This window comes from Aulonocara sp. 'chitande type north' Nkhata Bay, linkage group LG7, assembly GCF_057382095.1.
Source record: "Aulonocara sp. 'chitande type north' Nkhata Bay isolate Kocher_YH1m ecotype deep benthic linkage group LG7, A_spYH_male_GT1.1, whole genome shotgun sequence".
NCBI lineage: Eukaryota > Metazoa > Chordata > Actinopteri > Cichliformes > Cichlidae > Aulonocara > Aulonocara sp. 'chitande type north' Nkhata Bay.
This window is the reverse complement of record NC_141350.1, coordinates 41,987,117-42,009,413: the sequence shown is the minus strand read 5'-3', so window position 1 is coordinate 42,009,413 and position 22,297 is coordinate 41,987,117. Positions and strand designations below refer to the sequence as shown.

General features: G+C 39.5%; 1 protein-coding gene and 1 long non-coding RNA gene across 3 annotated transcripts in view; both read right to left on the bottom strand.

Moving 5' to 3' along the window:
* Positions 1-1,298: 1,298 nt before the first annotated feature.
* LOC147325786 (uncharacterized) lies at positions 1,299-3,137 on the bottom strand. The gene is made up of 3 exons (XR_015130377.1): positions 2,377-3,137; positions 1,943-2,076; positions 1,299-1,836 (listed from the first exon to the last, which is right to left on the bottom strand). It is a non-coding gene; the product is annotated as an uncharacterized LOC147325786 (long non-coding RNA).
* A 4,505-nt stretch (positions 3,138-7,642) lies between these two features.
* LOC147325785 (transmembrane protein 132D-like) overlaps positions 7,643-22,297 on the bottom strand; it is a 37,126-nt gene continuing 22,471 nt past the window's right edge. Inside the window, exons 6-10 of one of the 2 annotated variants that reach the window (XM_086300483.1) lie at positions 18,859-19,067; positions 13,358-13,538; positions 13,003-13,116; positions 12,724-12,915; positions 7,643-9,913 (exon numbers count right to left, since the gene is read on the bottom strand). In XM_086300483.1, the coding sequence (XP_086156609.1) occupies positions 8,435-9,913; positions 12,724-12,915; positions 13,003-13,116; positions 13,358-13,538; positions 18,859-19,067 (2,175 nt within the window). In that variant the 3' untranslated portion in view covers positions 7,643-8,434. Of the gene's footprint in view, positions 9,914-12,723; positions 13,117-13,357; positions 13,539-18,858; positions 19,068-22,297 lie in introns of both variants that reach the window. The other variant, XM_086300482.1, reaches the window with a different exon arrangement.

Here is a 22,297-nt window from a genome sequence, read left to right as displayed (position 1 = left end):
TACAGCAATCTAGAAATTAACTAGGTGAGCTAAACTAGGGCACAAATGAATACAAAAGATACATATAAGAACTCAAACACTGGGTCACAGACCCAGCCCATGACAAGTAGGCCAGCTCTAATAATTTAGCATTGGCTTCGCGGGCCAAATGTAATTAAGCGGAGTTTGACACCTATGTTTTAGAAGAACAAGAACAAAAGTTATTTAGTTTAAAAACATAAAAGTTTTTTTTCTTTATTATAAAACTGTGGAAAAGTCTTTAACCAACACTCATTCATTTATATTTTCTTACATTTCCAACCTGTCTTGAGCGATAGTTTTCCAAGATTTTCCAAGACGTCTTTCAAAGCTTTCTTTGGACACCGGCATGTTTCAGAGCAGTATCTGACAGTCATGTCCTTAAGAACTCCTTCAAAGACCTGATGACTGTCAATAATCCATTCTCAAAAGGTAACAGAGAAAATTACACAAGAACTGGTCCAGAAATTGGTGGCCAACGAGTCACAGTGGAATAAAAAAAATAATAAAAAAAATTGATTGGAACTAGAAAGTGCATTTTCTGAAGAAACTGCAGTGTGAATGCTGAAATCTGAAGGTATGCACTGAAATGAATTAATTGCTGAATTTTAAGTTAAAAATGTTGAATGAGATGGAAAAAAAAATTTATCTGAAAACAAAAGTGCAGAACTGTTGAAAGTTGAATAGTTAGAAAGTAGGTACCTTAAAGTACCTTAAGTAGTACCTTAAAGTTTTTTTAAGGTACAGTAGAAAAGCATATAAAGATGATCACATCTTTATATGCTTTTCTACTGTACCTTAAAAAAACAAAAAAAAAAAAAACAAACAAAAAAAAAAAAAAAAAACCCCTGACTAATAACAAAAGAAGACATCTGAATGCATATTGAAATATTCTTTTTATCACTACAAAAGTGGGATTATTCATTTTAAGTGTCTAAACTCAAGAATCTTACATTCTTGAAAGAAAAACCAGAACATCTTGACGTCTACTCTGATCTGCTGGGTGTGTTGATCAGTGACTTCTTGTCAGGCAGGAAGTCAGTAAAATAAGGCTCAAGCGATGGACAGCAGCCTCTTGCCAGAGAACAGTGTGAAAAACAGTCTGTGTGGGGTCATCAACATCTTCTTAGCAGCGATCATGGCACAATGCAGTCTGCTTTTACTAAACTAATTCACTGAAACACAAACAAACACTCTGAAGAGTGATGACTTGGAAACCAATACAGACTCAAGATGCTTCTAATAACAGTAAAAACAAGGAACTTCGCTCAAAACAGGAATGCAATCACAGTAAAAACTTTTATTCTCCTCCTCATCTTTCTCCATTTTCTTCAGTTGGAATTTACTAATTTAGTGTTGCCCCCTCAAATCATTTGAAGTAAATGTAAATACATTTTTTAATTAAATTAAATAAGACTCTCCAAGTTTGCAAAGCATTTAAAACATTCAGGATTAACAAACCCCCACAAAACACTGAACTAATTAACTGATTTTTTTTTTTTCTTCAACCTATTTAATTTTCATCTTTAACTAATTACTTAAAGATAAACAAAAGATTAAAAAAATACATTAGATAAATAACTAAATAAATAGAAATGCTGGGAAAATAATAAAGGACGTTACTCCTCTGGCATCAGAATGTCTGTTACGGTGCCGTGTTCGTAATTTAGCAGGATCACTGAAGGGAGGATGTCTGGGAACACCTTTAGCCATACAGCAGATGACACTATGTGGAATGTCATCGGAGTCCAGGACCTCTTGGTCTTGGCCAATGGTTCTGTAACGTCTTGGTTTAATCTCATGGATCCCACTTCCAGGCTGTAGATAATAAAAAAAAAAAAAAAAAGAAAAGAAAAAGAACTTCATGGCCAGTTTAAGACCAGTACTAAAAGCATGAAGACACTGCATAAAGTAATTTACCGACCTTAACCACAGTAAATGCTGATGTGTGAAGTGCAAAGCCATATGAGTGCGAGTTGTTTCCTTTCAAATGAGTGATCTCTACAGGTGATCCAATATTGCCCCCGTTCCCTTTCAGTTTTTTTTCAAGGGTTCCATCTAAATGTGACAGAGAAGGACAATTATTTTAAAAAATGGACACAAATCTGCATATTGCAGCAGATAACCGTGTCCCATTTTAACTTGTATATAGTTAAAATTTCGCTCTCCATGCTTTAAATCTCAAAAGAACTATCCTCTTTCTGTTGTCATACTCTGATTTTCATTTATATGATTTTTGTTTTGAAAGTGCCCTAAAATTGGTGTGTTCGCTTTAACTTGGAACAGTAAAAACAAAACGTATAAAACCTTAAGCTACATCTAAATGTGTTAGTAGTAAATTAATGTGGGGAAACTTACTGTTATGGCAAATGCAGATGGACCCAGGGAGCAGAACGCACGGAGGCAGAGTTGCTGTGAAGACAGTTTATTTACAGCGATGGGGAGGTATTAACAAGGACAAAGTATATACAACAGCGTATGAATGGGGACGCAGAGCCAGGACGTGCAGGTGACGGAAACACACACAAGTAATGCACTCGATCTAAAAAAAGGAAGAGGGACGTGAGAATTAGGAGGGTCTTGCCCGATAACCGAGAAAAGCTTAAAGTAAACTTTACAGAGAGTTGGAGAGCTTACTTGGAACTGTTTATTGCCAAAACCTCCAGACAGAAAACAAACCAGACGAGGCGAAATCCTAGGGAGGAAACAAAACTCCTTACAGTCACCAGAAATAATCCAACGGCTCCAGCAGGCAGGGGCAGAATTACAGACTCTCCAAAAACTTCTGTCACGTAGCTCCTAAAGAACACTTCAGAAGAATGCATCTGATGAGTAACAGGTGTGCCAGGTTCAATGACTTACTGCCCCGCCTACCTATACTAAAAGGGAGGCACCCAAAAACACATACAGACAAAAACACCACATAACCAGAACCCAACTCCTAACACTTACAGCTGTTACCCATCCCTTCACTGTCACATACATCATCTGTGACTGGCTGATGTTGGTTAGTGAGATCGAGGTGGTAGGTGGCTCCAGAAGCAGCCTTGCTTCGTCCTCCAGCTGCTGACTGACCTGGATGGGCACACTGACTTACACTGCCGTGTCCTTACTGGAAAGCATTGTTCTTGTGCTTCCAAATGTGGTCATTCTAAAATTTCTAATTGTATAGGTTTTACCCTCTTTAATTTGGGAGGCCAAGCTTTCAAATATAACAAATCTGAACACATTTGTCCCGTCACATACTGCCGCACTTGTATTATTGTGGACAGCTTTGGGCCTTGCACTTCCATCAGAGAAATGCCAGCCAGTGACTTTAGGGGTTTCTTTAAGATACACCACTTTCACCGTTAGGGGTGGCAGCCTCTTGTATGGCTCACTGGTATTGCGATGAGGTTTTGATGAAGCCATTCTGAAATTACACACACAAACACACCCGCACACAGAGAGAGAGTTTTACGAGACACGATAATGTCCATTCGATTAAATAGGACAAACACAAAAACCTGATGTTTTATATATTTCCCTTGAGCCTGTGAATTAAAAATAATCTTGATGTTTGTGTAGGCCCTCGGTCATCTTATGCATGTTAGTGTTAAAAATGTGAAAGAAGGGAAGGTCTTGATAGGTTAAAGAAGTCCAATCATATTCTTTTAAGCTCTTAAGACGTCTTTCTTGATATCACACACTCCGTGCAGTAGGAGGTGCCACATATTTTTAACTCTGAATTCATGCATGCCAGGAACAGAGTAAGTGCTGCAGCTTCGGATCCCACGGAGTCACGGGGAGCTCATAACATGGCACGGGGCAACTGAGAGAAAATTGTAAACCCGAACATGCATGTAAGACTTATACGTTTTTCAATGCTCTCTGTGTTAATAACTTGTAATGTAAACGTCACAGTTAATTAGCCAAGAGTGTACAAAGAGCACATGAATGCAAGAGTGTAAAACTGTGTGGCTAGCGGTCAGTGTACCTGCTACGGTGCTGCAAAGATGTGAAATTCGCACAGGTGCTTATGGCTTAGTTAACATAAGCAGAGCCCTTATAATTAAGAAGTATGTCACATTGTGTTATTTGTATGCTAAGAATATCTGTTAAAAGGCATATAGCCTTCTGTAGTCTACATCACCGTTTTATGTTCTGGTCTTTGCATACATCACGATAACTGAAAAAAAATGAAAAGGAAAAAAGTGGCTAATGTTTAAAAAAAAAACAGTAAAAAGTTCTAAGGTAGAACTGCACAGGCTTCAGTTCATAGGTACAAGAGGGTGATATCTCAATCCCTTCATAAGAATCTTGGAGCCTCTTAATCATGTCACTGAGTGAGAATTTCACCATCACTGCTGTACCACGATTACGTGACCATAGTGGTAGAGGAAGACCACTGGGTGTTCTGGAGTGTGGATCAAAGAAACCATATTTGCCTGAATTGGATCTGAACACTGCGATACACAATCCACTCATAATCAGTAAGGCATACTGCACATCTGACAACAGGCAGCTCAGTCCTGCTTCTAAGATCAGAAATGTATCTACTGTTTCCTCTGGAGGTTCTTCATATGTCCCATACCGGGAAGGCTGTGTCATGTCAACATGATATATAGACCTGCGATCATCAACTTTGTCTGGAAGCTCATCGGTTGCCAAATGAATATTTTTTGGAAATCTTTTCTTGGCCTCTTTGTACATCATATCACCTTTATCCAAGACCAGATTAAGGTCAGCCGTAGTCAAGTTTTCATTCGCATGAATCAAAGCAAGAAATATGAGTGAGTTGCATATGCACTGACTGTTTCTAGAGTCTTCATATTTAGGATGAGCCTGGCTGCACAGACATGTGTTACAGAGGGCTGGTTTTCAAGGTTCACTGTTTCTGCCTATTCCTCTGCGGGGCAACCTGCATATGGCCAATAAAGCATTCATTCATTCATTCATTCATTTACAGCATCAGCATAAGATACCTGTTGTACATGTGCAGGAACATGTTGACCTGCCTGTTTGACACCATCAGCATTGGTCTTTGCAGACACACTGTCTTCTCTGAGGAAAATCACACTCAGCTTGTTCACATGTTGGTACACTGTGAAACTCATGGAAATTCTTCCAGCGAGCGTTATACTTCTGCAAGCCTTAGCATTGCTGCTAGAGTTAACACTGCAGCTAGCGCTAGCAGCGCTAGCTCTCTTGCTGTTAAAAGTGAGCCACACTGGCAATAACAAAGCTCATTTGTTACTTTTGTCTCACTGAACACCAATAACTATCACAGGAATACTCTTCTTGGCAGGTAACAACTGCTAAGACATTATAGCTAGCGTTAGCATTGTTGCTAGCATTAGCATTGTTGCTAATGTTAGCACTGTTACTAACATTGCTAACGTTAGCACTGCTGCTAACAATAAATTTTATAAACCTAAGTCATAGAAACGTCATTCTTTTTTAATCTTTCTTTTTTCTTTTAACTTTGCTGAACTTTAAAAGGACTTGTCATGTGAGTTTAAATGTCAGACATGTATTTTTACCAACACAAAAATAAAACAGTCCAGCACTGAGTGTATTGTACTTACCACAGCAGAGAGCAAAGCGGAATGAGGACAGTTGGGCTCAGTGATGGGTTAAAAACAGATGAGGCGTCCGGGTGGTGCTTGGAAATTTGAGAGTCAGTTTGAATACCAATCAATAATGGCATCTGTGAGTATTTATGGTCGTGTCCAAATTCATGGGCTGAAGAACAATACTGTGAATGCTTTTCAAGCATTCAAACTAATTATGAATGCAGAAAAGTAATATCAGGTTTTGGATCCACCATGCATTACCATCTGCAAAGTGTCTGATTGGCAGTGGCACCGCTAATTCAGTAAAATTGTACCTGGATAAAAAACACACAACAGAACACAAGAGTCATGGATTGGACTCCCCAGAGCACAGACCTCAACTCTTGTGTATTGTATTTTCATGTATGTTTGCACCTTTTACCCAACAACATATAAATAAATGAGGGGTCACATGAAGACTTTTTCACAGTACTTTATATATGCGCATTAAGGAAAAACTCTTCATGCGTTACACTGTGGTAATAAATAGTTGTTGTTTGTTTTTTTTTTCCATTTGCACCATCCTCCATCTGTAACCAGGTGTTCCACCTCTGGAAAAGCAGACTCGTGAAATAAGTGACCTTGTCTCATATGGCCAACATCATCAGGACTGTGCCATAGAGGTCCACTAATGCACATTAATCCTCCAACACAATGACCCCAATCCCTTAAATCTGTCAACAGGGAGCTGATGCTCCAGATTACAGATCGAGCTGTAATGATACTAAGGAACTCCTGTCTCGTTTGAAAATTCACACACAATTTATGATTTACAAACTTCATTATATGCAGTAGTAATGGCTGCTGTGCGTCTGGATCTCAGTGGATTACCGTACTGCCAGTATAAAGTGGCTGGGATTATACTTTATAATGCTGTTTTCCAACCGCTCCTTTTTCAGCAAAATCTTGTATGAAGAGTATGAGTAACTGAAATCCTCTCTCAAAACTGTGATAAAGCCAAACATTTCACGCTGACATCATCTAAATGGCATTTAGTTTATATGTAGGAGACCGAGATTGGATGAATCTGACAGCAAAAAGGTTTCCAAAAAGCCACAGCATTTCAGTGGAAAAGCACGGTGAGACATATTTTGTTATTGTTGTCACACAAACTGTGCAGCTTTTATATCTTAATCAGTTCTGTGTCTGAACTTTTGAGTTCGGAATTCTGCCCTGTTTGATACAGAAGGTCCACAATCAAAGATGCTCAGCTATGATCCAGCACAGAGACAGCTTTAAATCACCGCTTATCTCTGTTTGTTTACTTTTTCTACTGTTTGTTGTGCACATACAAAAACGCTGGGCCTGTAGGTAGAGAATTTGGGAGAAAGTTATTAAAATTGCTTTTATCAACACTCTAAATCCACCCGATGCTGTTGTGCAGCAGAGAGTGACAATGTGCGCTGACATATCCAAAGCTGCCAATTCCTGAGGTGCGTGGCATCAGATTATCTGGGCTTCTTTAAGCTGGTGAGGTTGTTTATGCATCACAGTTACAGAATGCAATTTTAAAAAGGTGTAGCTGTGGTCACCTCAGAGACACAGGAAGGGGGGCTGGAGAAAAAGAGACAAATGAGCCATGAGATATAATATGCAAGCCTGAACCATTGATAAAATACCTGGAATTCTTTGGGGACACAGTCAGGCTACACAGAATGAGAATCAGTTTTTTTCTGCTGAGTTTTTTCATCCTCTCAGTGTACAAGTCATTTTATACAGCAGGACAAAATCCTGGCAGGCACAACAAATACATTGCTGTCAGAGTGACATTTCCATGATAAAATCAACCTTAAATGACATTCAGCTGTGATTAAACAAAATCAAATCCCACGGATTCCTACTAAAGCTTTAGCCTGTAATCCAAACCATTCACTGTACTTTCCTATGAATCGCTTTACTATTTAAAAAAACAAAAACAGTAGCTGAATTAAATCCATTTTCAATTATAAAAAGAACCAATCTATTTTCTCTTTATTGATAGAATCTTGCAGGAAATACACATCACATTTTGGATTTAAAAAAGCAGGATGTCACAGAGAAAAAAAGGCATTTTATTTTCATTCACACATGAAAAATCTTACAGTCGAATGAATATGTGCACTGTGAGAACAGACCAAGATTACACGTTTTTTACAATTTGTAGAAGCAGGCTCCCAGGAGAAGCCCGAAGCCCAAGGTATCTCTGTTAAAAAAAAAAAAAAAATCAGGAACAATGTCCATCTCAAACTCTGCAAAGACTATTTGCATAGCCTGCATTTGATTTGAATAAATATCTGGCGGAGACTGTAGTGACAGATTGCTCAAAATAACTTGATAAATGTTGCATATTCTCTGACAAATTGCACAGAGTCCTCAGGTATTCTCTAGAGGAGTCCTACAAAAAGTACAAAAGGCTGGAAAAGAATAGAATTACTAACAAGAAACAGTCCCTCCTGTACTGGTTTTTACCCTGAACTGAGCAATATCTGGAGCTGTTTCTGCAGGAGCAACAGAACTGTTGAAATGTAAGAGGAGATGAAAATGCAGTTGTCTTGAATTTGAAATGTGGAAATAAGTAACGTAGCATAGAGAGTGTTTGTTAATATTTACAGAAATAAATCGGAGCCTATAGATTTCTTTTATCAGAGGATAAAACATGCAAATTTCTTTTAATCTTACTAATAAACATCACTTCATTTTCATGTGCACAGGTTTGCACATTATATAGAAAATGTCATTCACGTAATCACATATACATCCTTTTCCCTTTTTTTAATAAAGAAAAATTAAAGACTTTGTTTTCCTTTTATACATCCTTTACACATACACACACCTAAACAAACTCACAGGGGTTCTCCTAGAGGTTTCACTACAGGCCATGGCATGTCAGGCAAAGGTGTTTGAGGTTCAGCGGGGGCCTGCTGTTGCTTTTGCTTCTGCTGGTTGGCCCAGTCTAACTCAACACCGTTATTCTTTAGCGCAGCCAAGTGCTTGATGTCCAGCGTGGTGAAGGTGGTGAACTGGACCTGGTTTCTCTTACTGGTGGGGGAATGAAGAGGTTCACTGCGGTGTGGCCTCGCCAGTAGGGTAGCTGAACGATTTGCCATGGGGTCAATTGCCTTTCCTTGAAACTGCTGGTGCTGAGAGCTGTTCCTGCTTCGTCCTAAGGTTGCAGTTCTTTCTGGGACAGCCGCAGCGCTCACTGTAGGCAGATTGCCTTCCAGGCTGCGATGACCCATAGAATCTATCGAGTGGCGGGACTGCAGAGGGCAATGAGGCTCACGTTTTAGTGTGGACACTTGAGCCGGGGCACCTGAGGCAGGAGCACTGTGATTGCTGTTCCCAAGCCAAACCCAGTCGTGTTTGTGATCCTTTGTGTCTCCACTGGGGGCTGTGCCTGCCTGTATGGGGGTCTTTTGTTTCCTGAAACAGAGACTATAAGAAGCACAATTGAGCAGAAAAGCCAAGATGGCAACACAGGAGACCCCCACCAAGGCATACATGCCAATTTCCATGTCAGTCATAGCTTTGAATGTCCTAATGAGGTCACTCTCAATTACTTTGGGAGTTTTAGATTTAGGAGGCTCCTTTTCGGGTCTAACTTCTACCTTAGGAGTATCATTCTCAGGAGAGGCATCGGGGTTGTCAAGCATGTTTCCATAACTTACCCCAGGCCCTTCCTCTTTACGGACAACACCCACTGTTGCTGTGGGTTTGGCAGTGCTAAGTTGTGTATTTAAGTTTAATTCCTTTATTCTTGTAGGTGAAGCTGCAGTAGAAACAGTATAGGTGGAACCTTTTGGCGCTTTGGTTGCCTTTCCGATCCAGACAAGATGGGCCTGTGGATTTCTAGTTGAAAATGTCGTTGGAGTGGTAGTTTTTACCAGAATAGACTCTTGCTGATCAGATATGTTGGCCCTGTTGAGCTGTTTATCCATCTCTGTGGCAGCAGTACTTGTTTTGCCCATCTCTTTTGATGCACTGCCATTTAAATCCTTACTTCTGTCAGTGCTTCCTTTCCCTTCTCTTGCTACACTTTTGCTACTACTCTGTAAGTTGATCTTGAGAAGCCCCGAGCCCACTGCCAGCTTGCTCTTCCTTTTAGATTTTTGGCATTCCTCACAGATCCTCAGCTCCACTCTCACTGGCGCCCCCTGGCCTTCACCCTCTGCTACTACAAATGCTGACTGTGGAGTGCGGCGTATTGTGGCCACCCGCTCATCTGGGGTAGAAACAGTCAGAGAGTAGATACTGCGGTCAAACAGGTCCAGTGGAGCAACTGCCCCATCGCTGAAAGAAACCCAGCAGCTGACCAATGCTTCCTATGAAAGAAAGAAAAAAGGTTATATGTAGAAAATCAGGTCAGAATACCGGTGGTACATCAATACCTCCCTTGGGCTATAGTCTCATTATTGTTAATAACATTAAACTGCCTATGCCAATCCCTTTAAAGTATATAATATCAATGTTAATCTCTTCATAGTAAATGCCAGTAAGTAGTTTATCTAAAGTTATCCACTCTGGTTGAATAGCATTTCATACCATAAAGATATTATGAGAGTCTTATAAACGTCCTTCAAAAAGAAACCCAAAAAAGAAAAATTAATTAACATGGGTCACATTAAGAACAGAATTGGCCAGTCAAATTACATTAATGCACAGTGACCTATTTCCTGTAGCTAATGTGAGTTACTGACTCGCCAAAAACCTAACCTATATTTTGGATTTGAATACATTATAAATGGCCCTAAGCAAAACATTAACACCCCGCCATCACAGACACAATTGGCTGGTCATGGGCACTGGCATGGTTCTAATAGTTTGTTATTGACGGGGCAGATCAGCAACAGTCACTGTGTACTGGAGGTAAAGTGAGTTGTCGTTCCAGCAGCTATGGACCGCCTAATTGCTGCCCCATGCCTGCGACAGGGAGCTGGTTTAAAATGGGCAGGCTGCCATGGCTAAATGTGTGAGTGAGCTTTTAAAATGATCATCTATGCACCCTGTCTGCCTTTCCCGCTCTTTCACACAGCATGGTAGTTGGAGATGATGGTCGAGGCTGTGAACACAAAGAACTCCTATTCAAAGAGGCGAGGAGAAAACACAAATATTATTAAACCCCTGAGGTCACTGGTATGGGAATCTGCTCTGCTGCGGCAGTACTTTTAATTCAAGTTCTTTCTGTAGGAGGCCATTATATCTGTGTTGCAGGATGAATATTTAGCATATGTTAATAACGTACTACTTTATTATGGCAAGTTCAAGTGTAATTTTAAGGGCTGTCTCAAAAGGTTTTCAATGAGAAACATGTTTTTATGTTGCTTATACTACCTCTGCTCCTTGTGTGCAGGAACAGCTGAACCCTAACTGGAAAAACCCTTAAATGAATGCTGAACAGTGCATTTATGACTCAAGGCATTTCTCTTCTTGCACTTTTATTTGCAATCCTTGAAATTCAGACTGCAATTAAAGAAGCTGAAAACCTTCATGATATATGAGAAAGCCAACCTGCAATGCTCTCACACTGGGATGTTTCAGACTATAACAAACCATAAAGGCTTTTCTTCTTCTTCTGCTTTTGGCTTCTCCCTTTAGGTGTCACCATAGTAAATCATCTACCTCTGCCTCTGTCCTAAGCCCCAATCTCAACCCTATTAAACATTTGCGGATTACACTTAAAACCGAGGTCTGTGCCAATTCTGCCAGGAAGGACGGTCAAATATCCAGACAGAATTATGCCAGAAGCTTTTTAATGGCTACCAAAAGCATGCAGTTGAGGTGTAACCTGCTGAGAGGCATCTTACCAATTATTAGTAGAGGTATAAGTATATATTTGAGCCTGTATGTGTACTTTTAGCCATGTGTGGATTAGAGAAAATCTAAAATAACATCAAATTTGTGCACTTAATTCTTGTTTTTTTTTAAAGTCACTAAAGACGTGCTGTTTAATCATTCCATCCTGGAAAAAAGTTCAAATAAAACATCAAAACCAAAACCACCATGGCATACATTCCCATAATCAGTATATGTAAATTTCTGAAAACAACTGTATAACACACAAATGACATGTAGTGTATGAGGACTTGTTTTCAAATGAAAAAGTGGAACTTTTTTTCTTTAGTTAGACTTTTTAAATCTGCTAAGAGTACAACAAACAATGTTGGACTACAGAGACAAGACTGTGAATGCAATGATGTTATTTATGCTCTTGCTTTATTATGCATGCATCTGAATAACTGTTTCCAGGCTGGTGTCACTAATAAAAGGAGGGAATTTGTCAGTGGAGCTTGGTGATGAATGCCAGGAGGCTACTTGTTAAATGTCTACACCTCCACAGAACAACGACAGAAAGATGTTTTATGACAAAGGCTTACAAAGTTAAGAAAAAGAAGGAAAAAAGACAGACTGTGCACTCTCACAATCAACATTTAAACACACAAAATCTGCAAATTCTGAGTTCCCGTGATCTTAGCTAAGCTGTCTTGTGATATCCTGCCTATGGGGACAAGTCTGATAGACACTTCCACAGCAGCAGATCAGAATTTTCAAAGATGCAATTTTAAAGAAAAGTTCATATCAGGGATTCTCAACTTGGTTTTTTTTTCTAGGGGCACTCTTGCACACTCTTGCACAATGATATGAGGCTGATCATAATAAAAAATATTATTCATCAGATAAAAATGAAAACGGCAGCATAAAGGCCCTCGCTCATCTTTGATTGAAAGGATGGATGGATGGATGGATGGAAACACAAATGGAAAAACAACTGCCACATACACATGATCAGATGGATAGATGGATGGATGTTTTGGTATAAAGTGGTGTTGAGGGACTTCTTCAAATAACATGAGTGTATTTTCTATCAGTTATCAGTTCAATTTTAGAATACATTTCATGCCCACTTGGTAGATCTACTAATCCTGTTCATAAAAAAATGTGATTGAGTATCATATGATCAAGCAGTTATTCTGTTTTCCCAGTGAAATGTTTGCAGTGAGGCTAAAAATGAATAACTCTCAAATTAACATGCATGAAAAATTCTATTTTCATGCTTGTTAAGTATCATCATGAACAAATGAGATGTGCTTTAAACTGGCATGCTTTTGTGTGAAACAATTTTCCAGCTGCTCACCTGTTTGCGCTGCACGATCGTCTCCTTAGTGGTTGCCGTGGCAACAATAGCCCTGTTGCTCCCTGGACTGAGCTGCAGGGACAGAGAGAGCCCAGACACCAACTGCACTCCGAGCTGTGTCACACTCACTTTATCATCCACCACCCTGATGCTCGTCTCAGCCAGGACCGCTGACGTCAGAGGGGACAGCACCTGCAACAAGTTCATCCTTCTTCCAGCTAAAGATGGATATTGCACAATGCTCACACCACACTCACACAAACACAGTAAATGACTCACCTGTACAGTGGTAGTGCCCACAGCCCTTCCTTGCAGCAGCACCCCATCCTGCACCCTAGCTACATCCGGATCTGCTATGTTTAGAGAATAGCGTACAAGGTTGGTGACATCTATCTGCCAATCAAAACAAACAGGAAAAAAAGGTTAAGCACTGTGTGGCAAAAGGTCAGGTGACTTTTAATCATAGCACAAGCATATAAAGAAAACCTATCATCCTCTTCTTTTGAAATGTGACATGTATAATTACTATGACTTCCCTATACTTACAAAGCATGACACTGAAGAATGGGCATGTCAAGCCTTATAAAACCTGCTGACAAGTGAGCTTTATTTGGAAATGTTAAAATGCTTGTACCTGCCAATCAGAACCCAGAAAGTATTCAACTGTTTTTTCCCCAGTTAACGGGTCTGGCAGTGCCTCAGTGTCAGGCTGGGCTACAAAGGGTGTGAGCACCCTTACAGTAGAGTGCTGATACTGTAGCATGCAACCCCTGCCTTTCCTCATCTCCTCCTCTTCTTCACTGTCCCATGTAGACCTGGCACACACAAAAAGCATAGGGACACAATGAGCTACACGTTTCTTGCAGACAGGTGGCTATAGAAGTATATTGCCTGTTTTAATATGTTTAAATATATACAGTAGTAGACACTTAGCACAGGTTATCAGAATGACTGCAAGCCTTATAAATATATATGTGTTGCAGTTAAGAGTGGAGAAATTATACCAACAAAGTCAGACTTGCTATCTCTACCTGCTTGCAGTGGTGTACATACAACTGACACAAAAAAAAATAATTTATTTATTCTTTAACAATAAGGACTGGTGAGCTGAAGGAAAACCGAAGACCAGCAGTGAAGCTGTTGCTATTATAGAGGCACAATGCATGCTGAGTGACCTTTTCCGCTAAATGAATTGAAGTGAAATTAAACAGGATCCCACGGCTGAGTGGTTTGTTTATGGGTGATAGAGGTTAAGCTGTGAACCATCCTCAAACCCCTCAGCAATGATCATATAATTATCATACACGCAGCTGGTCTGCCACACACTGCACCACAGGTGTGCTGGAGGGTTGGAGAATATGTTTTTACACTGCAGGCGCAAAGTTCCTGTCAAGAGCTACAGTCCCAATAAACATCATTATTATATAGCCTAAGGTGAGAGCTTAACGTGATGGAAATGCTGCTTAAATCAGCGTGACTCAACATCAGACAGCAAAGTTACTTTAAATCTAGTTCGTGAAAATGATCAGCATCTTGCTGGCCTTCCATATGCAGGGAATGAACAGGACTTATTTTTTGCTCCATAAGATACTTGTACTAGTTCTGTTCAGAACTTTTGAGCCACCCCTCATTTCTTTATATTTTGCTACCAAGGAGTCAGACTTTTTTGTACTTTTTAAAAGTGGTCATGAGAAATATTTCTCCGGGCTTTCTGGAAGTCTTTCAGAGTTTTTTGGACATTGGCTGCTTTTTCACTTCTCTATCCAGTTCTTGCACTTCATAATACTGACCTATGAATCATTCACCCAGGGATGAACCAGGGTTGCGTCTGCACATAAAAACTAAAGCTTAGTAAAGAAATTGTTTGAAATTGTGTCCTTAGGCACTTTGTTACTAGTTCCCTATCACAAAATACATTATTTGTTCCCATTTATTTTGTTTAGTCTAAAAAATGTCAAAGATAACACAGTTTAATAGGCATTAAAATAATATTTTTGCACCAAACAGGTGATTCCCAAAGAACTATAAACCAAAAGTTGGCATATCACAAGGTGGGTGTGCAATGGACAAGTGTAGAACAGAAGAATAAGTGACATCCGTAAAAAAAAACTAAAAAAAACCCACTACCTACAAGAAACAAACAGTATCTGAAAATCACATCCACCAAAGACCTGAAACAAGGCCTGAGAAATGCATCTGGCCCTTCAGCAGATCCATCTACTATTTACTGAGTCTTTCAATCTTTCATGAAGCCATTCTCAAAGGAAACAGAGAGAAAAGGCTGAATAAACGTTATTTATACAGCACCGTTCACAGGTCAAAAACTACAAAGTGCTTTACAATAAAAACAGGCATAAGAAACACAGAAGATAAAAACATAAAACAGAATATATATATAACATCATACAACCTAAAACAAGTTAAAAGCCAGTCTGATTAAATGAGTTTTCAGCTGCTTCTTAAAAAAATCAGCAGAATCAAGACAACACAAACAGAGGGAGGGAATTCCGCAATCAGGGACCCACAACTCTAAAGGATTTATCCCCTCTGGTCTTAAAATGAGTTTGTGGGATTGTTAACAGCCTTAGACTGAAAGATCTCAGACTGCGAGAAGAGGTGTAGGATTCTAGAAAGTCAGAAATATAGGCTGGGACTTGACCACGCAGGGCTCTCTGGTACAGAAAACGTCAGCGTTCTGTACCAACTGGAGACGGTCAAGATCCTCTTATTCAAACATTTGAAAAGGCTGTTACACTAATCAAGAAGAGATGAAATAAAGGCATGAATAATCATCTCTAACTCAGCTTTTGACACAAGAGTTTGAAGTTTAGAAATATTTCTAAAAAAAAATAAAAAAACAAAACAAAAAAACAGTTTCTCATTAATCCACCAGTGGTTTAAAAATGTGTGGCAACAGAGAGTGACAAATCCAAATCTGGACATTTTTGGTTACAATGGTTGTCAATATGTACAGAGGAGTTCAGAAGAGAAGTGCAACAGTGAATGTCAACAGCCACCTCTAAAAAATGGTGGATGCTCTGTCACAGTTTGGTGCTACATTTCACTCAGTGTTGTTGGGGATTGCTTTAAAATTGACTGAATTATGAATGCAGAAAAGTATATCCATGTCAACCCGTAAAATTTGTGCAGGTTACAGAGACTTTACTAGATCACCTGCAAACTGTGACAAACTTTTATAGTTTAAACCCTAAATATGCATTTGGGCAGCATCTTAGGGATTCAAGATATCGACACGCTGTAAACTGTTATGATGTGCGAATGCTGGACTGCCAGAGATGGAATGAAGAGAGACAAATAAAGCTTTCATGGGTACCCATACTTCCAAACCTTTGATAACACGAGTACTTGACCATGCAAAGCCGCTGTTTCCTCTTAAAAAAAAACTGCCAAGGATCTTTGCAATTTTTCCTGCGAACAACTATTAGTTGATTCTTCTTTAGAACCTGTGAACAACTAAGGTTGAAAACTCTGAACCACGACTAGAGTTGGATGTCTCGAGACTGGTCTTGGTCTCGAGACCACTTTTACATGGTCTTGGTCTTGTCTTGGTCTCGATGGACTTTGGTCTTGGTCTTGTCTTGGTCTCGGATTCCTCAGTCTTGTCTCGGTCTTGCTGTCTCAGATCGACACAGTGGTCGGGAGATTTGGAGTCAACAGTATCCATGACACACAACCTAATGTTTGATAATGTGTCATGCGCAAAAGCATCGGCTCGAAGAGCCATGTTTAGAGAGTGCTTTGTAGTCAATCAGAAGAGTCAACTCCCATTGAGCGAGAGCCGGCTCCTCACTTAATTTCCTTTCACTGCTCAGCTCTCACACAGTGGCTCAGCTATGGTCCAATCCCTCCATATTGTGGCCAATCACATGCGAGGATATAGGATAATATCATTATGTGAAAAACAGAGAGGGTGAGAGACGCGACAGTCAAGTGGAGCTTGTGTCTGTCCTCTCAGTAAACGAGTAAGACAGTAGACAGCGGTGAGGAGGGCTGTGCGAGTGCATCGCAAAAAACACATAAATATGCCTGACACCCGTAAACGAAGCAACATCTGGCTGCAGTTTAAGACTTTTTTGTCTCGGTCTTGGTTTTGGTCTCGTCTCGACTTTGTCTTGGTCTTGACTCTGTCTGTCTTGGTCTTGTCTTGGTCTCGATACCCTCTGGTCTTGGTATTGTCTTGGTTTAGGCGGTCTTGACTACAAGTCTAACCATGACTTCACAGGTTATACTGTAGTCAGATTTTGCAATACCATCTGCATCTGAGATAAATGAAGAAACCTTTGACTGCCCTTCAAGAAGTCTGGAGAAGCTAAAAGCTACTTAATTATAAGAAAGCTGTCTAAGAGAGTTCAGGCTGTGCTGACAAAGTGCTCATACCACCTATGAGTTTCAAGCTCATTAGAACTACGCAAACTCTGTTTTTGCTCTTTATTATTTATTTCCATGTATGTTTGGATATGCTTTACTAAATCACTGCAAGAAAAATGTAAAGAAATGAAAGATGGTAAAAGACATTTGCACAGTGATGTATATTTTGCCCTTGATTTTTAAGATTTCAGAGAGTAGCTTTTAAAAACACTGTACCACAAAACATTGAGATTTCTATGTTTCCTCACTTTTCAATTCGTTTTTTCAATAACCCTTAAACCAGCACGCCTTTTTAGGATTGCTAGGCTGCAAATCAATAATCACAGTATTAGTGTTAATTAAACAGTATAAGTGTTCATTGATTACAAGTGTTTTACATTCTACAAGTGTTTAAGAGTTTATTTTGAAACCAAAAGAGAGTAAAAAACATGCTGAGGTGAAAATTTTCCATGAACCTACATAGTTTTTTAAGATATAAACATATGAAAAACCCATAAGAAGTCTGACCTTAAGTTTTACCTCCATCATATTATCTATCTATCTATTGAGAGAGAGAGAGAGAGAGAGAGAGAGAGAGAGAGAGAGAGAGAGAGAGAGAGAGAGATTAGTGTATTCCACAGTATAGGATGGAAAATAACATTGAGCACCTTTATTACTTGCGAAAGTGAGAGAAAAATAGAGAATAGTCAGTACAATCACTGTTGAAATTTCACAATACTGACCTAATGTCCCTTTGGGCCCAGAGCTGGGTAGTGAATGTTTTGGGAAATGACAGCCCATCAGGTGGCCATCATCATTAGTATTGAGTGGGGAAAATAGTGACTCGTATTGAGTAAAATCCCACTAACCTTTACCTCCAGGGCAACTGTGTTGCCTTTACACTTGCCTGCTCACTAATGTACCAAACACAGATGTGATGTTGTTTGTTATGACTGACTGTAAAGAGTGCACAGATGGATATTAGAAACACACCACTCAGTATAATGTTATTCAATTCAACACCACCATTAACAGTCTCAACATGTACCAGCTGATTGTTTCTGAGCCAGTGTCAACAAAAACATTAAAAAAAAAAAAAACAGCAAAGATTTATTACAGGTTAAACATCAACTTTAGACTTAAACCTGGTTTTTATCTGAAACACCAGAAATAATAGAATAACACTTTATTGTGCCATATATATGTGCAGTGAATTTGTGGAGGATGGTGTTAGCTGTGGTGGGAAACAGACTTCCATTCCTATATGTCACGTGCCTATGACGTATAGGTCAATGGGAACGGCTTTAGGTCTTGGCCTCTGTAAACATTTTGGGTCATATTGAACAAAAGATTAAGTCTGTTTTGTAACTCTTGGTAATACCATGCTTCAAAATGGTGAATTCTCTATCATATAAAAATTGTTAATCTCAAGTTGCTAGCCAATGAGTGCGTGGTTTCACAGTCAGACCTACCCCTCTCTACATCTTGTTTTTACTCTTCTTTTGCAGTCAAGGTGGCAGAAACACTCACGCCAAGGCTTATAAACAACACTTTGGAAGCCAGTCATGACATCACTTTTATTCTTCTCTATGCTATAGATGAGGTTAGCCAACCTTTATTGATGATGCATAAGTAAACTTTTATGCAGAAAAAAGCTTTAGTATTTGACTCAGTACTTCAAAGTAAAGTCTTACAGGTAAGGCAGGTGACAGAAGGTAACAGAACCCCCAAGGAACAATAGATGTACGGCAGTTGGTCAGGCCTTACCTCCTGTTTCCAGTAGTAACGGGAACCCTCCAGCCTTTGATCTGGCTAAGCTCAGGGTCAGCCACATCAATACGCAAGGGCAGACGGGGCATCCATACACTCATCTCCAGCTGGGCACTCAGAAAACCATATGTAAAGTTGAGCATTATCCTACTTTTCCCTCTGGTTTCCTTCCCATTTAGATATACATAGCTGCAGCGCTCTGACACCTGGAAAGAAAAATAGAGAAGAAAGATAATGAACAAAGGCCTCAAGAAGTATGTCTTGGTTCACAAACTCAGAGTTGCTCGAAAACTTTGTAAATATACCGAACAAGAAAGTTATTTTAAAATGTACACAGGAGTCACTTGACCAGAACTGGGACTGGACTGTCATCTAGTGATGTGAAATCAATATTCTCTGGATGTACCCTGGTCAAGGTCTTTTAATGTAAAGCCTATGCAAACTCAATAAGTTTGAATATATATATGATGAGAGGGTAGAGGGGACAGAATCGCCAAACCCAATAAGGCAAAACCACACACATACCAACATTTTATTAATTTCACACCACTTTCAAAGTCTGGCCTGGGAATTGCAGCGTGTTTGTTTATGTCATGTAAATTCACATCTGTGGTCTCTATGAAACTGTTACTGAATGTAAATTAGCTCTCCTTTATGACTGTTCCTGTAATGCCTTACTGTAGGTTGGAGTGCCACAATCCCCACCAGCGAGCGCAATGAGGTGAGACACAGCAGTTGGTGTGTTTTATTTAAGATTGGAGGCCTATCTCCACTGCCGCCGTACTTATCTTAACAAACCAGTGGCTCCACAGAGGTAATTGGAGAGCACTAGACTGGAGAATAGAATGGAGCACTGGAGAGAGGGAGGCAAAAAGAAGGAGGGAAAAAGTGAGGAAAAAGCAAGAGGAATGAATTCTGAAGCAAGTCGAGCTGAACTCTCATGGAAATGATGACAGAGGGCAGTTCATCATGCTAACTGTTCATGACTCAGATTTCTTGGGCAGCTCTCCAATTCAACTTCCTCTTCTATAGTCAGCAGACGATTTGACGGTGGAAGATGAGGGATGCTATATCTACTGCTAGCAAATAGATCAAACGCATTTCTTTTTAACTTACCACCCCTCATTCATGTGATAGCACAGGAAAGAATGCACCAGTTGTAAATGTTCACCCACCTCATTGATCCTTTATCCGACTTAGATAAATGACTGTCCGTGGGCCTGAACAGTGTTGTATATAAACATGATTTTCTTATTTATTTATTTTTTTGCAACATGTTGCTAGTCAGATAGTTATGTTGTCACCTTATTACATATGTTTTCAATTATCTGTATAATGTGCAGACTTCAAACTATCGATTTACTAGATTTACTATTTATCATGTCAAAAGTTGCAGAGCAGCCCACAATTTTAAGGGGTGAAGATACAAACATTAATTCAAATTTATTCCAGCAAGGGACAAGAGTGTGACAGAAAAAAAAAATACAGACCAGCAACAACTACCCACACCCTGATATCAAAGCTTACCAAGCATGTGGAAAGACATAAACTAAACCTAATTAAAAGGTGGTAGCAAAAGATCCTTAGAACCAAACTGGGTGTATGCTGTCCATAAACAAGAAACTAAAGCTTGATATTTTAAAGAGCCAACAAGTAGCAATTATACAATCACATTACATTTTTAAGTAATATAGTAATATAAATGTACTGTATTGCTTTACTAAACCCAGTAACCACATTACAATTGTAGTTATGTTATCACATGTGTCAAGCTTCAGTTATCTACATGATAGACAGCTAAAAATACAGTCCAATATGCCTTTTCTTCTCCTACACACTTGCTCTTCAATCAGCTGAATCCGGTTGTTCAGTCTGACGTCACTAGCCGTGTCTGGGCCTAAACTCCGCTGCAGGTCCATATATCAAACGATCACTATGGCATTACTGAGAGTTGAAAAACTGTCTAAAGTCTTTCATCTTTAATAGAATGATCAGCGTTCTGCTCTACCAGGTGTAACAATTGAGTTTAACATCCAGGCATCCATGAAAACGGAATTTATGATATTTAACGGAGTTAGAAGTTAGCAGGGAGTTAGCTCGCTAGCTTCTATCTAAATACAATATAGCATGTCCTGACTGCGGGGTTTTGGAACCAAATTAAAACGTACAGCTCTGTTATCACTTCCAGCATAAATGAAGACAGAAAACTAAACAGCAGTGACGTTTGTAGGGTTACTGAAGTTTGGCTAGCTGGTATATAATGATGTGCTACGTGACCGCTAGCGACACAGCTATGTTAGCATAATATAAACAAGCTAACTTTTTTTCCTCTCGATAAAAGTTGGCAGGATGCTGTAAAAGGACCAAACTTCAGCCAGGAGAACAACTGAGATAATCCACCCACAATACAAGGTTAGTCATTCATTATACTGCTGCATGGGCTGGGCTGTAGTTACATCCTAAGGTATTAAAAACTGAGCTTAAATAAATGATTAGCGGTAATAAAAGCCGAGGGAGGTCAACAGCGATCACTGACTGTTTTAGGAGCTTTTTGAGATTAAATAGAAGAAAATACATAACATTAAACATGTTAACAACACAAAAGCCATATTAAACGCAGACTACTTTAGGCCCGGAAGTAGGATTCGTCACAACATCACTTAACGACCGGATTCGATTCATTTCCAAGGAGGAGAAAAATGGTGGTCCGGTCTACAGTTTTTGAGATATAACCATTAATAGTATCTACACTGCACAATAAGAAAAGAGCACAATAATAAAGCACAAACTATGTCCAGGACAGAAAAAAGCTGCGCTATACTGCTAACACAACACTGGTTCTTTGCAACCATCTGCACACACTGCATACAAACACAAAGCTAGCAAAGAACTCTGTTTGATGAAGCTGAGTGCATGCTGACTTGCAGCCCAGCAGCCTGAGTTTTAGCAGGTAACAAAAGGAGTGATGTGCAGTCAGGTTTGTATACGCCGTTTCTCCCTGTACATGTTTTAAAGTCCCTTTGGGAATGTTTTTAACTTGTTAACAAACCTAAACAATGACAATTTAGTTTAGGCTATGTTGCAGAGTGCATTGAATTACCTCCACTGGGGAGTAGCTAAGTAAAAAAATGCATTACTTTTAAGAAAAGTAATGAGTAATGTGTAAAATCAATTATAATTAATACATTATTTCTGTGTTTATTAAATGCCTCTCAAGCCAATTCAAACAAAGGCCTAACCAAGTCATCTCCCCGCCTCCCCCTCTCCTACTATGACTAGAAAGGGAAGCAGGGATTTCTGAAGGTGTGAGGTATAAGGAGCACTCGAAGAGATCAGAGGCACACAGTGGCATTGCCAGCTTTGTGAATTTGTTGCAAGGAAGGCATCAGGAGGACCGCTTGACCCTCATTTATTTTCAAAACGAGGATATTGCCTT